General features: G+C 50.8%; 1 protein-coding gene across 3 annotated transcripts; it reads right to left on the reverse strand.

Annotated features, from left to right (window-relative positions):
* Positions 1-4,544: 4,544 nt before the first annotated feature.
* CIAO2B (cytosolic iron-sulfur assembly component 2B) lies at positions 4,545-6,912 on the reverse strand. Of its 3 annotated transcripts, XM_025370134.1 has the most exons (6): positions 6,710-6,912; positions 6,474-6,553; positions 6,101-6,226; positions 5,267-5,312; positions 4,971-5,040; positions 4,551-4,790 (listed from the first exon to the last, which is right to left on the reverse strand). In XM_025370134.1, the coding sequence occupies exons 1-6, from the start codon at positions 6,852-6,854 to the stop codon at positions 4,769-4,771; spliced, it is 489 nt and encodes a 162-aa protein (XP_025225919.1). In that variant the 5' UTR covers positions 6,855-6,912; the 3' UTR covers positions 4,551-4,768. The 3 variants fall into 3 exon arrangements, with proteins under 3 accessions (XP_025225918.1, XP_025225919.1, XP_025225920.1); XM_025370133.1 differs by lacking the exon at positions 4,971-5,040 and having other exon boundaries at positions 4,545-4,790; XM_025370135.1 differs by lacking the exon at positions 4,971-5,040 and having other exon boundaries at positions 4,552-4,790; positions 6,101-6,221; positions 6,470-6,553.
* Between the last annotated feature and the right edge of the window lie 8,701 nt (positions 6,913-15,613).

Raw genomic sequence — 15,613 nt, forward strand, 5'->3', positions numbered from 1 at the left:
TCCCAGCAATCTGGGCTGAGCATGGCTGCTCAGGAGGAATAAATTGAGGCTAGAACCACCCCTAGATTGGCCTGGGCTTCAGATCCCAGCTGTGCCCCTTGCTAGCTGTTTCACCTGTGTCCATTTATCTAGGCTGAGCCTCAGTTTCTCCTGTGTAGAACAGGGATCATCTCTTCCTGACAGTTATTATGAGACAAAACAGTAGTTGGCTCAAGTCGGGCACACAGTAATATCTCACTAAGAGCACGTTTATCATCATCATCCTTGATTGGATGGGGCAGGTTAGGTGAATTTGTGTTCCCTCTTCTGTTTCTGCTCCACTCTCTCCAGGACAGTGGTCTGTCCAGGAGTGGGGCAGAGGTCTCAGGAACAATGCAGATACCTCTCCCCTAGCCCCATACCCATGCCTCCTCTCTGTAGGACCCCACACTCTTCCCCCTCCCTCAGGTGACAAGATGTTGCAGAGGGAACTGGGCTGGGCTTCAGTGTCCCCACCCCCACCTCACACCACAGCCTTCAGGCCCCGGGGCCTCTGCTGTGTTCTAAGGCCCAATGCATTCATTCATTCCACTAAACTGTACTAAATACCTACTGTGTGCCAGGCCCTTGTGCTGGGGGCAGGATGATGAGCAAAAATAGATATGGCTGGGCATGTTCATACATGTCATCTAATCCCTGGGTCAAACTCAGCTATGATTTGTTGTTCCCATTTTGTAGACATGGTAACCAAGGCCTGAGGGGTCACAGGCCAGAAACAGCAGAGCCAGACATACCTGGTAGAGGGTTTCAGGAACCTCAAACTTCACCACCCCCTGTACCCATGTCCTTAGATAGCATCTGGGGTTCCAGAAAGTTCCCTGGGCACTGGCCCAGGATGCACAGATGGTGGCCCTGCAGGGGGGGCCAGGCACAGCTGAGTCAAGAGTGACAAGGGGACTATCTGATACATCAGCTGTGGCATGAGCAGTTTGGTGTCCCTCACCCACGATGGCCTGGCTGCCAGGAAGCCAGCCGAATGACTCAACCACACCTGCCGCCCCCATGACTCCCTTCGTCCCCAGCTCAACACAGACACCATGGCCACCTCAGACAGGGACTGTCGGGCAGAAGGTACACACGTCGCAGGGTGTGAGGCCTTCAGCTTGGGAAGGCTCCCTGAAGTCCAGCTGTTCACCCTGCCTCTCTGGAGACCTCAGCTTCCTCATCTGTGTGGGATACAGTGCCTAGATCATCAGAGCTAGGCCTAGACCCATTTAAATCTCCCAAAAGCAGTCCCAAGAGATTGCCATGACTATCCCCCTATTACAGATGAAGCAGCTCTGGGCAACAGGGGCTGATGGCTTCACCACTCTGATCTCAGGTAGCCAGATCCAGCACCTCCTCTTGGTCATTAGGTGACGAGGACATTCCCTCCTAAGAGTGAGCTGAGTGGGGACAATAGGAGTTGGAGTTCAGGATAGGCTTAGCTCCTTCTGCAGGCAATGGCGCCCCCTGCCAGCTGCACAGCACCTATCAAGCTGCTCAGGGCCTCCTTTACTCCCTAGCCAGAAGTCTTTTTTCTTTTTTCTTTTTTTTTTTTTTTTTTTTTTGAGACAGGGTCTTGCTGTCACCCAAGCTGGAGTGCAGTGGCACAATCATAGCTCACTGCAGCCTCAACTTCCTGGGCTCAAGCGATTCTCCCACCTCCGCCTCCCGAGTAGCTGGAACCACAGGTGTGCACCACCATTCCCCACTAATTACAAAAAAAAAATTTTTTTGAGACAGGATTTTGCTGTATTGCCCAGGCTTGTCTCAAACTGCTGGGCTCAGGCGATCCTCTCACATCAGCCTCCCAAAATGCTGGGATTACAAATGTGAGCCACGGTGCCCGGCTAGACGTCTTGAGAAGTAAATCAGAGTTGTCCCTTGGTATCCACAGGGGATTGGTTCCAGGATCCCCATGAATCCCAAAATCCATGAATACTCAACTCCTTTACATGTATTTTTTTACTTTATTTTTTAAACTCAACTTCAGTGGCTGAGATCAAGTCTCTTACATAAAATGGCATAGTATCTGCATGCAACCTCTGCACATCCTTCTATATACTGTAAGTCATCTCCGGATTACTACTGTAATACCTAATACAATGTAAATGCTATGTAAGTTGTCGTTAGACTGCGTTGTTTAGGGAATAAAAACAAGAACAAACGTTTGTACATGTCCAGTACAGACACAGTCATCCTAGGCCTAACTACATTTTGGATCCATAGTGGGTTGTACCCATGGATATAGAACCCATGGATAATGGAGGTCTAACTACATTTCTTCTAGAAAACCATTTCCTGTCCTAAAAATTTGGGATAAAAAAAGAATAGCAAGCTAGGCATGATGACACACGCCTGTCGTCCCAGGTATTCAGGAGGCTGAGGCAAGAGAATCCCTGGAACCCAGGCATTCAAGGCTGTAGTGTGCTATAATCATACCTATGGATAGCCACCATACTCCAGCCTGGGCAACATAGCAAGATCCTGTGTCTCAAAAAAGAAAAGAAAAAAACAAAAAACAAACAAACAAAAAAAAACAGAGAGAGAGAGGATAGCAATTGCTGCATAGGGCTAGATGGAGGACTAGATAGTAAGTGTAAAGCCCTCAGCTGAATTCCACTCTTAGGATAGGCTCAATGCTGTCAGCAGGCACTCAAGAACAGATCTGCAAAATGGCCAGATCCCTACTGAGGCTTCTCTGCCCACAATCACATCTGAGTCTCAGTAGGGATGGAGTAGGGTTGGGCACTGCTTCTTAATATTGCCATTTATCCTCAGAGAATGAGACTAAGGCAGGAAGGATGTTCCCCCTGGGAAAGCGATCCTAACCAGCTAAGCCAAGGTCTAAGCCCTACAGTCTGTCCAGGTGACCAAATGCAATCTGGGCAAGGGGAGACAGAGGCCTTAGACCCGAGCCTATCACTTCATGGTGCTGAGCTTCCCTCTTACTCAACACTGCGGGTGACACACGCCTTTGGGAGAGCTGACCAAGAAGGTGTCTCAGGTTCCCTTCAACAGAGAAGTCTGATGTCACCGCCCTTACCAGGGACCAGACGGCGCATCACTAACAGCAGGAAAAGCTGGCATCACACGACTAGTGGATTTATAAAAGATATATGCCACTCCTGGGCAGGATTTTCATCAAAAAGCTCAAACCTGGACTCATTGAGGCCTTTAGACCAACTTCCCGTTACAGGCAACACAAATCAGGAACAAATCAGACTGCAGAACTGGGACTTCTCTGAACATTTCCAAAAAATCACTGTGAAGAAAGACAAAGGGCCAGGTGTGTTGGTTCACACCTGTAATCCCAGCACTTTGTGAGGCTTGAGCCTGGGAGTTTGGGACCAGCTTAGGCAACATAGGCAGACCCAGTCTCTACAAAAAATTTAAAAATTGGCCTGGCATGGTAGCACATGCCTGTAGTCCCAGCTACTCAGGAGACTGAGGCAGGAGGATCACTTGGACTTAGGAGGTTGAGGCTACAGTGAGCGCTGATCGCATCACTGCACTCCAGCCCCGGTGGCAGAGCAATACACTACCTCTTGATAAAATGGTTTTTTGAATTAAAAAAACTGAAAAACAGCTAGGTGTGATGCTCAAGCCTGTAATCCCAGTGCTTTGGCAGACCAGGTGAGAGAATTGCTTGAGGACAAGAATTTGAGACCAGGCTGGGCAACACAGCAAGGCTTCATCTCTACCAAAAAATAAAATAAATAAAATTTTTAAATTGGACTGGTTGGGGTGGCTCATACCTGTAATCCCAACATTTTGGGAGGATGAGGCAGGAGGATCACTTAAGCCCAGGAGCTAGAGACCGGCCTGGGCAACCTAGGGAGACCCTGTCTCTACAAGAAAATTAAAAATTAGCCAGGCACAGTGGTGCATGCCTGCAGTCCCAGCTATTCGGGAGGCTGAGGTGTGAGGATCGCTTGAGCCCAGGAGGTCAAGGCTGCAGAAAGGTATAACTGTGCCACTGTATTAATCCAAGCTACTTGGGAGGCCAAGGCTGGAGGATTGCTTGAACCCAGGAGTTGGAGGCTGCAGTGAGTTACAATCTTGCCACTGCACCTGGGCCTAGGCAACAGGGTAAGACCCTGTTTCAAAAACAAAACAAAAACAACTATGAATGACACATTAGGGAAATCCAGATATGCCTGGGTATTAGTTGGTGTTGAGGAACCGTTCATTTTCTGATCAGATGAAAGTATTGTGGCTATACAGGCTTACTCATCTAGAGGGAGCCGCAGTACTTCAAAGTGAAGAGTCAAGTCTCTGCAGCTTACTCGAAATATACTGATGTTTATATATGCACACATAAATAAGGCCAGTGTGTAATATGTCAACAACTACTGACTCTAGTGGTGGTGGTGAGCATACAGGCACATTCATACACTACTCTTTCCATTTTGATTTTGTTTTACTTAAAGTTGCAAGTACACCACCCTTCAGAGGCACTTACCACCACCATCCTCCCTCAAACTCCAAAGGACTCCACCAAGATGAAAGACACCAAAGCATGCTGGGAACTGAATATAAATTAACTTTATTACAAAAAGCAAAATGTTAGTTTCTCATTGTGAGTGATTCAAGAAAACAAGGGTAAGAGCCCTGGCAGGAGCTGGGACCAGGACACCAGTATGCAGGTTGAGGGGCCAAAGGCCAGGCTCAGGGGCGGGCTGACAGGCACTGATTCACAACCTCCAGGAGGTGGGTGTTCTCCAAGGCAGCTGCCACCCGCTCCTTATCTGCAAGTTGCTTGTTCACTAGGTGGGAAGGAGAGTGTGGGGAAGGCAGAGTCAAAGCTAGGCTCTGGCCAGAGTGCTAGCCAGCCCTACCTCTGAACCTCTGTATAGGATATGTCCCCTGCAGCAACAGAGCCCTCCTGTCACCTCCTTCCCAGGACCCCACACCTTGATCAGGCTACTTCAACCACCTGAGCCCACCTAGCCTGCCTTCTTAGGATCCCTCCCCCTGGCTGCCTCCCACGCTGCTGAAGTCTGGCACACTCTGGTCCTGTATATTTGGTGAAAGGGATTTGGGGGAAGAGGACATGGTAAGCACAGGAGATTCTTGTCAGGCCAGCTTTGGTCTAGGCTATAACCTACACTGAGGAGTCTCTGGCAATTTCACTCACGAAGTTACCCATTCCCTGTCTTGCCGATAGACTCCTGGGCAAAGGGGAAGCCTCAGACTGCTTAGGGTGCCTGGGCCAATACCCTCACCACCAGTCCACCCTTACCTGCATGCTCTGAGGCATGGGTCCCCGGAGTAATGTGCACGTCCATCTGGGAGGGAGATAACCAGGGCCTGAACACCCACCCACTGACCCACGCTTTTCCCTGCAGCCCCCAAACCCTCAGGCACCATCTCCAGCTGATCCTTCCTCCTAATCATACCTTTGGACTCTGGCCCTTCCATTGCACCCCAAACCCATCCACAGGTATTCCAATTCTTTTTTTTTTTTTTTTTTTTCCAAGAATGAGTCTTTCCCAGGCTGGAGTGCAGTAGCGCGATCTCAGCTCACTGCAACCTCTGTCTCCCAGGTTCAATTTGATTCTCCCGCCTCAGTCTCCCGTGTAGCTGGGACCACAGCACACGCCACCACGCCCCGCTAATTTTTGTATTTTTAGTAGAAATGAGGTTTCACCATGTTGGCCAGGCTGGTCTCCAACTCCTAACCTCAGGTGATCCACCCACCTCAGCTTCCCAAAGTGCTGGGATTACAGGCGTGAGCCACCGTGCCCGGCCCTAGCTATTCCAATTCTATCCAAAGAACTTGCCCACTACTGCTGATTTAAAGGCCTGCCTGTGCCCCATCCCTGGTCCAAACCCATCTGCAGCTCCCTGCTGCCCTTCCTGCCACACTCTTCAATACTTTTCTCCACTTTCCAGCTCAGATCTTTATTCTTGTCATATCGACTTGAAAAGCTTCCTCCCAGTTTCCTCTCTGCTAATTGGGATCCTTCCAGGCCCCACTCTGATGTCCTCTCCATGTTCATGCTCTCCCAGTCCCCATCCTCAGCAGTAGATCCTCAATGCCTGGTCCCACTCCCGAGGCTCAGCTCCAACTGACCTTGAAACGCTGAGGAAGAGAGCGCAGAAGCTTGACCTTGATGGACAGGCCAATAAGGGTGGCCATGCTGCAGTGCGGAATGGTTGGTGTGAAGGCCACAGCCACTGTACTCTCGGGGTCGCTAACCTGGTTATGGAGGGAACATGTCAAGAGTCAACCACTCTCAGCCCAAGGCCCCTCTTCTTAGTTTGTTGCTTTGGGCAAATCATCCAACTTCCATGGGCCTCAGCTTCAACACCCATAAAATAAGCAGAACCATCTCCCTTCCCACAGATACCCTTCGGTGTCCGTGAGCGGAGAGCACGCCAGCTCCTGGTGCACAGAAACCTTTCTGACTCTCTGGAGCAATTCGCTCCCCTTGGAAGTGACTCACCTGAACCCGCACCTGCTCTACTACATTCAACTCCTCTAGCGTCAGTGGATGCTCCGGGTCATTGATGGAGCGAATCAGATGTGGGAAGTGAAGGAAAAGGGACTCTGCGCCCTTGCCCGCTCAGAACTTTCTGCCAGGAACGCCCAGCTGGGATGCGGCTCCACCAGCCGCTGGACATCACTGTTCCCCCGACCGCAAGCCCCCGGAACCCTCCCGCGCCCAGCAGCGGCGGATATCGAAGATCTCGCGTGCATCGATGCTGTCGGGAATCTGCTCGTCCTCCTCGCCCGCCGTCACAGGCCGCTCCCCGGAGCGCTGGTAGATAAGGGGGTTGGCATTCTCCAGGAGGCCGCCGCTGCCGACCCCGCCGCCGCCTACCATCGCGGAATCACCACAGCCAACCCTAGCGGGCGTACGCTTCCGCTCCTACCCGCGCACTTCCGGAGAACAGGAAGGGGGCGTGGCGTGGCGACGGGGTCGCACGAGGGACACGCCGCGTTGGGGGTTCTCCGCCTGAGGTGTGAGAGAAACGGTGACCACGATGCTGGCTGCGCGGACCCGGGAACGTGATGGTCGCTGGAGCAAAGGCGCTGAGAAGGGACCCCGGTGGCGCTGGGTCATGCGAGCCCATAGCGGGCTGAAACGTAGAGGCCAGAGCCAGGTCTCAGGGGGCACAAAAGGCGGTCGGAGGTGGTCCCCACACCGCCTCCTCCGGGAAGTCGGGCCGGCCGAGAGCTCCCGTATCCACGACGGTTGGTCGCCTCTGGCCTGGCAGGGCTCCTTGTGTCTCGGGACCTCCTGGTGAGCCGCCTGGGTCCCCTGCTGCACCATAGGCCCGGGAGTGCGGTGTCCTCATCGCTCGGACCGGCAGGCGCTCGTGAAATGTTTGTCAAGTGGATAAATGACCATGGCCGTGGTCTCCGCGGGAGGTGAGGAAACTGAAAGCCACAGAGGCAAAGGGGGGCGCTCCTTAAGAAGTGCCGCGGTCACGTGTACGTTTCGAAAGAAGGGCATGACTGAGTAGGGAGGGGACCGCGGAGACCCTCAGACCCTGGACTGTAAGGGGATGAGGGACCTGATGGGGAACCCAGGAGACTGAGTCCCGAAAGCAAGGAGGAGTTTCCAGAATGAAGGGCGCCTTCAGGCCTCCCTGCTTTTGCTCAAGCGGTTCCTTCACCCCGATCAAGTTCCTTCCCATTTCTCCATCTGTGGGGATCCTGAACTCCTGCCAGACCCACCTTTTCCTGGCCCAAGCCAGCGCACCCCGCGCACTCTTTGCCCAGTCCAAACTCCGAGGCTGGGCGAGGCCAAATCCGGGGCAGTCTCTGGGTGAACAGCAGCGTGTCCACCGGCAGCGAACCGAGACCAGCGAGCCGACCATGCGACTGCACCGACTTCGCGCGCGGCTGAGTGCGGTGGCCTGTGGGCTCCTGTTGCTTCTCGTCCAGGGCCAGGGTGAGGCTCCCGCGGAGGGGCGACAGGGACTGGAGTCAGATCTGCCAAATGCTGCGGAGGCAGAACCTGACAGTGCGGGAGGGAAGGCGCCTGGGAGGTGGGAGCTGGTGGAGATGACAGCGTGGAACTCGTGAGCCCCACGCGACGCCTCCCAGCCACCCAAGGTGGGCTCCTAGAAGCGCGGAAAGGTTCGGGCTGCGGGACACCACGGTGAGGAGCCAGCGGACTACAGGGGCCCCAGGAGCGCCGGGACATGCCAGGCCGAGTCGGGAGCCTTGGGTCCGAGTGGGTGAGGGATTGGGGGTGCGGGGATTCAATCCATTTCCCTCATGATTGTGGCCGTAGCCGGTGCTGCTGGCCGATAATAACAATAACAGCTTTTCAAAGCATCTGGCTCTGAGTGTGTTGCGTCCTTAGCCAGGGGGGCGCCCTGACTCCTCCAAAGGGGCCTCAGACAAGGTTAGTGGTCCTTGGGGAACAGAAGCCCCCGGGTGTCAGATCCTAAAGCAGATCCAAGAGGCCGAAGTGGCTGGGTGCGATTGACTCACGCCTGTAATCCCAACCCCTTGGAAGACCGAGGGGGAGAATCACTTGAGCCCCGGAGTTGGAGGCCTGCCTGGGCAACATAGTGAGACTCAGAGTGTACAAAAAATTAAAAGAAATTAGTGGGCTGTGGTGGCCTGTGACCTGTAGTCCCAGCTGCTTGGGAGGTTGAGGTGGGAGGATCAGTTTAGCAGGGGAGGTTGAGGCTGCAGTGAGCCTTCATCGCACTACTGCACTCCACCAGCCTGGGTGATAAAGCAAAAATCTGTCTTAAAAAAAAAAATGCCGAAGAGCTCGTGGTGTCCCTCACGCCATTTACCTCATCCTGGGCAAGTACACAACTTGGCTTCCGGGGCAAAGATGATGGCTCTGTGTGCCTGCCAGGCTTCTCCAGGCCCTTATCAGAAACTCCGGGAGTGTTTCGGCCTTTGGTCCTCTCACCCGAAACTCTCCTAAGTGTATGATCTGACTGTCTCTCCTGAGCCTTTCCCAATTTAATCTGCCCAGGTGGAGTCCATACTCCCCCCGCCCCATGATGCACTCCTGCAGGGCTTCCTCTCATTCCTGCCCTTCACCACATTCTAGAATTCACCAGGAGCCCAGGCATGAAGATTTGCCCGGCCTCACAGATGGCTACCTTTTAAAATATTTTGGGCCAGGCACAGTGGTTCACACCTGTTATCCCAGCACTTTGAGAGATGGAGATGGGAGGATCACTTAAGGCTAGGCGTTAGAGACCAGCTTGGGCAACAAGACTTGTCTCTATCAAAAAAAAAAAAAAAAAGAGTCAGGCATGGTGGCACACATGTGTACTCCCAGCTACTCAGGAGGCTGAGATGGGAGGATCTCAAGCCTAGGAGGCTGAGGCTGCAGTGAGCTGTAATCGCACCACTGCACTCCAGCCTGGGCAACAGATGGAGACCTTGTCTGGCAATATATACACACATACACATACACACACACACACAATTTTGGGTTGGACCCACATTCAGGAAAAAATAATTGACAAGCCATAGGAGGGTACAGGTGATGTGTGCTGTACTCTTTTTACCCAACCAGTCCTGGCTTCTCCTGAGGGGTCATCAAAGTCCCCATGGCATGCACTGGAAACTGCCTGTTCACACTGCAGTACACACAGTGCCCAGCAATTTACACAAGAAAAGATGTGTGTACTTGTCCTTGATTTTCATCTAAATGGTCATAAAATCACCTACTTCTGGGGCAGGGCTTTTCCACTTTCTAACACATAGGGTGGCCTCCACACACCCCTACATGGTGGAGCTTCTTCATACTGATTAATGGAAGGGCTTCTCAAGGATGAAGCAAGTAATGAATCTCTTTATTACATGAGTTGATGTAACAGGTCNCTGCTTCCTCAGTGGCCCATCTCCTGAAGTTTGCTCTTCTTCTCAGTAGTTTACAGACAGTGTAAGGCCCATACTCGCAGGATATTAGCACACTTGCCAAGAGATTCCTGTCCCCTGGCTCTCAGGGGCCTCTCTATCCAGGGAGATGTCCTCTCACCTTTCAGAGTTCCCCTGCCAACCTTTCAACCCCCTGAGCATCCCCGAACTCACCGTGTGTGTCCACATGATTATTTTCCTACTTACCTCATTGTTGTCCCTAAGCCTTTCTCCTGCCCCGCTCTGCAAAACCTCATATTTTATCTCAGTGTGCAAAGGTGGCTAACTGTGTTCAAGCAGCCTCTTGGTTTCACCCAAGTATATTCTCTCTGTCATTAAGAGGCTGTATGCCTGTCCCATAGGCCCTAATAATCCCCCTTATGCCCCTACCTCTGACCAACTTGCCTCTCAGGGCACCGGTTTTCCAGGGGGAAAGTCTCCCTTCTTTCCACCCACGACCCTTAAGCCCAACTACAGAGCCTTTTGAAGTTAGGAGTGAAAGACCAGAACAGCCACATTGCCCATTTTGGCCACCAGGTGGTAGATAAGGATAATATTAAGCCTGGGCTGACTTGCGAGAGGGAGGAGACTTTCCTTTCAATGAACACTGTTTGGTGCATAATGTTCCCACTACATTCTGAAAGCGTTTATTGAGCACCAGCTGCATGCATGTCTCTGTATGTTTTTCAGTTCTACAGATGTACAATATACTTTCCCAAAGTCGGTTCCCAGGATTACTGTTTAGACTTAATAGTTACTTTTTAACAGCTTTATAGTTAAACAATTTACAATTAAATTTACCTTCCCCTGCCCTTTTTTTTTTTTTTTTTTTTTTTTTACAGGATCTCATTCTGTCACCTTGGCTGGAATGCAGTGGCACAATCACAGCTCACTGCAGCATCCACCTCCTGGGCTCAAGCCATCCCCCACCTCAGCCTCCCAAGTAGCCAGGACCACAGGCACACGCCACCATGGCTGGATAACTTAAATTTTTTTTATTTTTTATTTTTGGTAGAGATGAAGTCTTACTAGATTACCCAGCTGGTCTCCAACTCCTAGGATCAAGTGATCTTTCCATCTAGGCCTCCCAAATTGGTAGGATTACAGGCAGATGTGAACCACTGTGCTCGGCCTAAACTCACCCATTTTTAGTGTACAGTTTGATTACTTTGAGTGAATGTATAAGACATGCAAACACCACCACGTGGAGTTTTAGAATGTTTCTATCACTCCAAAATTCCCTCAAGCCCTTTTGCAGTCAATCATTGTCCTGATCCATGCTCTTAAGCAACCACCAAATTGCATTCCGTTGCTATAGTTTGCGTTTTCTAGAATATAAATGAATATAAAGGATAAATTAATATGATAGTATTAATTATATAAATGAAATAAGTTGCTATTGGCTTCTGTCAAGTGTGTTTTTGAAATTCAACCAGTTAGTTCTTTTCTTTTATTGCAGAGTGGTATTCCATGTATAAATATACCCCCTTTCCTTTTCTTTAGAGATAGGGTCTTGCTGTGTTGCTCAGGCTGGTCTTGAACTCCTGGGCTTAAACAATCCTTCCACCTCAGCCTCCCTAAGTGCTGGGATTATAGAAGTGAGCCACTGTGCCTCGCCAATATACGCAATTGTATTAATTCGTCAGTGGGTGCACATTTGAGTGACTTCCATTTTGGGAGTATTTTTATAAAGCTGCCATGAACATTTTCAGACAAGCCTTTCATTTCTTTGGGGTAGATAGCTGAGAGTGGGCACTCACCATATAATGCCATTCTGGGTCATATGGCAAGGGTGTGTTTCACTTTTAAAGAAAATGCCTCTTATTTCAAGATATATACTAGACTGGGCTTGGTGGCTCACGCCTGTAATCCCAGCACTTTGGGAGGCTGAGGTGGGAGGATCACCTGAAGTCAGGAGTTCAAGACCAGCCTGGCCAACATGGTAAAACCTCGTCTCTACTAAAAATTCAAAAATTAGCCGGGCATGGTGGCACATGCCTGTAATCCCAGGTTCTTGAGAGGCTAAGGCACGGGAATTGCTTGAACCTAGGAGGTGGAGGTTGCAATGAGCCGAGATTGCACCACTACACTCCAACCTGAGCGACAGAGCAAGATTCTCTAAATAAATAAATAAATATCTACACTACACGATAAATAGATTTTTTTTTTTTTCGTGACGGAGTCTTGCTCTGTCACCTAAGCTGGAGGGCAGTGGCATAATCTTGGCTCCCTGCAACCTCCACCTCCCAGTTTCAAGTGATTCTCCTGCCTCAGCCTCCCGAGTAGCTGGGATCATAGGTGCCCGTCAGCACGCTCGGCTAATTTTTTGTATTTTTAGTAGAGACGGGGTTTCACCATGTTGGCCAGGCTTGTCTTGAGCTCCTGACCTCAAGTGATCTGCCCACCTTGGCCTCCCAAAGTGCTGGGATTACAGGCATGAGCCACTGTGCCCTGCCAGAATTTTTTAAAAAATAAAATGCCAAACTGTTTTCCAAAATGACTATGTCATTTTTGCAACCCTACCAGCCATCCGTGAGGATTCCAGATGTTTTCTATCCTCACCAACACTTGGTCTTATGGACCTTAAATCTGATTTTTTCGGGTTTTGGTTTTTGTTTTTTTAGAGTCAGTGTCTCTCTGTCACGAAGGCTAGAGTGCAGTGGCATGATCATAGCTTGCTATAACCTTGAACTCCTGGGCTCAAGGAATCCTCCCACTTCAGCCTCCTGAGTAGCCAGCAATACAGGCATTTTAAAAAATTCTGTGGCGGGGCGCAGTCGCTCATGCCTGTAATCCCAGCACTTTGGGAGGCTGAGGCAGGCAGATCACGAGGTCAGGAGATTGAGACCGTCGTGGCCAACATGGTGAAACCCCGTCTCTACTAAAAATACAAAAATTAGCTGGGGGTGGTGGTGTGAACCTGTAGTCCCAGCTACTGGGGAGGCTGAGGGAGGAGAATTGCTTGAACCCAGGAGTTGGAGGTCGCAGTGAGCTGAGATTGTGCCACTGCACTCCAGACTGGCGACCAAGCGAGACTCCGTATAAAAAAAATAAAATAAATTTAAAAAAACTGTAGAGACGGGATCTCATTAGTTTGCCCAGGCTAATCTCAAAATCCTGGGCTCAAGCTATCCTCTTGCCTGGGCCTCCCAAATTGCTAGGATTACAGGTGTGAGCCATCACACCTGACCCTGATTTTTTTTAATGGGTGTGTAGTGGCATCTCATTGCAATTGGTTCCGTGGACTTTTAGTCTCCGCTTCTGACTCTTTCTCTCTCTGTGTGTGTCTCCATCTCTCTACATTTACTATATATGTAACATTTCCTCACACACAGATAAATGTGCTCCTGAGATGACTCTTCTTTTCCTTTCACTTTTTTTTTTTTCTTGAGACAGTCTCCCTTTATTATCCAGGCTGGAGCGCAGTGGCACGATCATGGCTTACTGCAGCCCTGACTTCCTGGGCTCAGGCAATCCTCCCACCTCAGCCTCCTGAGTAGCTGCAACTAAAGGCGTGCACCACTAGCCTAGCTAAAAAATAAAAAATAGGCCGGGTGCGGTGGCTCACGCCTGTAATCACAGCAATTTGGGAGGCCAAGGCAGGCAGATCACGAGGTCAGCAGATCGAGACCACGGTGAAACACCGTCGCTACTAAAAATGCAAAAAAAAAATTAGCCGGGCGTGGTGGCGGGTGCCTGTAGTCCCAGCTACTCGGGAGGCTGAGGCAGGAGAATGGCATGAATCTGTGAGACCCTGTCTCCAAAAAAAAAAAAAAAAAAAAGAAGAAGAAGAAGAAGAAAGAGAGAGAAAGGAAGGAAGGAAGGAGGGAGGGAAAGAAAAACAGGAATGGAGCAATAGCTAGAGGGCAAAGTGGGTCAAGGCAGGCTTTGTATGGTGGCATTTACACAGAAGCTGGGTTTGCAGCTGATCGGAGGGATGCTGCTGCCGAAGAGACAGCCCTGAGGAGCTGGGAGGGGACCAAGGTCTAATGTCCATGGGTAGGTCCAAGAGCTGGGACTAGAGCAAGACAAGCAAGTATAAAATTTAGAAGGCACTCATTCTCAGGTGCTGACCCTCTACTGGTATGACCCCGGGGGTGAGTGACTCTTTAACTTTTATGCCCTGGGTGTCTTGCTGACCTGTCTCACCCTGGTCCTGACCCTGGTAGGCCCATCCGCAATGCTAGGAGGGAGGGCAGACCTAGCTGCAGGGAGTTGGGAAACTTGGCCTTGGGAGCAGATGGAGATCTCGCCTGACAGCATCCACACCTGAAGATGGAAGGTAAGATTGCAGGCAGAGAAGAGATCCAGGTGCCTTGATTTGAGTGTTGAAGGTGGAAAGCATGCTAGAGCCAGGTGCTAAAATCTTCAGCAAATGATCAAGAGGGTGTGTGGCTGGGGAGTGGCAGGGCTGTGATGGCAACAAGAAGAGGAAGGTGGAGAAGGGAAAGACAAAGGTCTGGAGGCAGCTCTGAAAAGCAAAGCCCACCCCAGGCTGCCGGGATGATTCAGGAAGCTGCAATGTTTTTTGTTTGTTTGTTTGTTTTGTTTTGTTTTGTTTTTGAGACAGAGTCTTGCTATGTTGCTCAAGTTGGCCTCAAGCTCCTGGGTTCAAGAAATCCTCCTGCCTCAGCCTCCTGAGTAGCTGGGACTATAGACTTGTGCCACAATGCCCAGCTGGCACTGGTTATTTTTGGCAGAAGGGAAGTTTCATCCTAAAGCCTTTCTCTTCAGCTCTGGGTGCCAGCTGGAGCCCCAGAAGAGGATCTGGCATCGTGTTTAGGCACAACCCTCACTCTGTCCTTCACTGGGCCAGCACATATCTATCCATCCTCCCACCGCCTACTCCCAGCCAGCCATGTTCCTGACACTGAGGCCCAGAAGTGAGTCCTGCTCTCTCTTGGGGTGGGAGTCTCCTAAGCCAGCAGAGAGACAGATGCCCTGCAGATCCCCGCCCTGGTCAAGAGCAGGCTTCCATCAGTTCTGGTTCCAAGTCCCTCCCCTCCCCTCGCCTCCCCCCCCTTCCCCTCTGCTCCTCTCCCCTCCCCCCTTTCTTTCTCTCTTTCTCTATTTTTCTTTTTCTCTTTTTCTTTCTTTCTGTCTTTTTCTTTCTTTCTCTGTTTTTCTTTCTCTCTCTCTTTTTCTTTCTCTCTCTTCCTTCCCTTCCCTCCCCTCCCCTCCTCTCCCTTCCCCTTCCCTTCGCCTTCCCTTCCCCTTCCCTTCCTTCTTTGTCTTACTCTATAGCCCAGGCTACAGTGCAGTGCCATTATCACAGCTCACTGCAGTCTCGACAACCTGGGCTCAAATGATCCTCTCACCTCAGCCTCTCATGTAGCTGGGACCACAGGCATGCACCATCACACCTGGCTAATTTTTTTTATTTTTTCTAGAGATGTGTCTCCCTGCCTGTGTTGCCCAGGCTGGTCTCAAACTCCCGGGCTCAAGCGATCCTCCTGCCCCATCCTCCTAAAGCACTGGGATTACAGGTATAAGCCACCACACCCAGTCCCAAGCCTCATGTTTTCTCACACACACACACACACACACACACACACACACACACATACACGCACACACATGAAACATGTACCCTCACTTCAGTGCTATGAGGTGGGTCCTATTATCATCACTGTTCTATTTTCTTTCACATTTCAACATGAGATTTGGAGGGGACAAAACATCCAAACCATATCAAGCCCTCACCTCAGGCCAGGTTGCCTACTCAGAGTGGCACCCCGG

The sequence above is a fragment of the Theropithecus gelada genome, chromosome 20, assembly GCF_003255815.1.
Source record: "Theropithecus gelada isolate Dixy chromosome 20, Tgel_1.0, whole genome shotgun sequence".
NCBI classification, from domain to species: domain Eukaryota; kingdom Metazoa; phylum Chordata; class Mammalia; order Primates; family Cercopithecidae; genus Theropithecus; species Theropithecus gelada.

Bases quoted from the DNA above. Each gene is read 5' to 3' on its own strand.
- CIAO2B (XM_025370133.1), bottom strand. From the start codon at position 6,854: ATGGTAGGCGGCGGCGGGGTCGGCAGCGGCGGCCTCCTGGAGAATGCC. The intron at 5,313-6,100 runs GTCAGTTGGAGC...TCTCCCTCCCAG, and splicing joins CTCTTCCTCAGCGTTTCAAG to ATGGACGTGCACATTACTCC. The intron at 4,791-5,266 runs GTAAGGGTGGAC...CTTCCCACCTAG, and splicing joins CCATGCCTCAGAGCATGCAG to TGAACAAGCAACTTGCAGAT.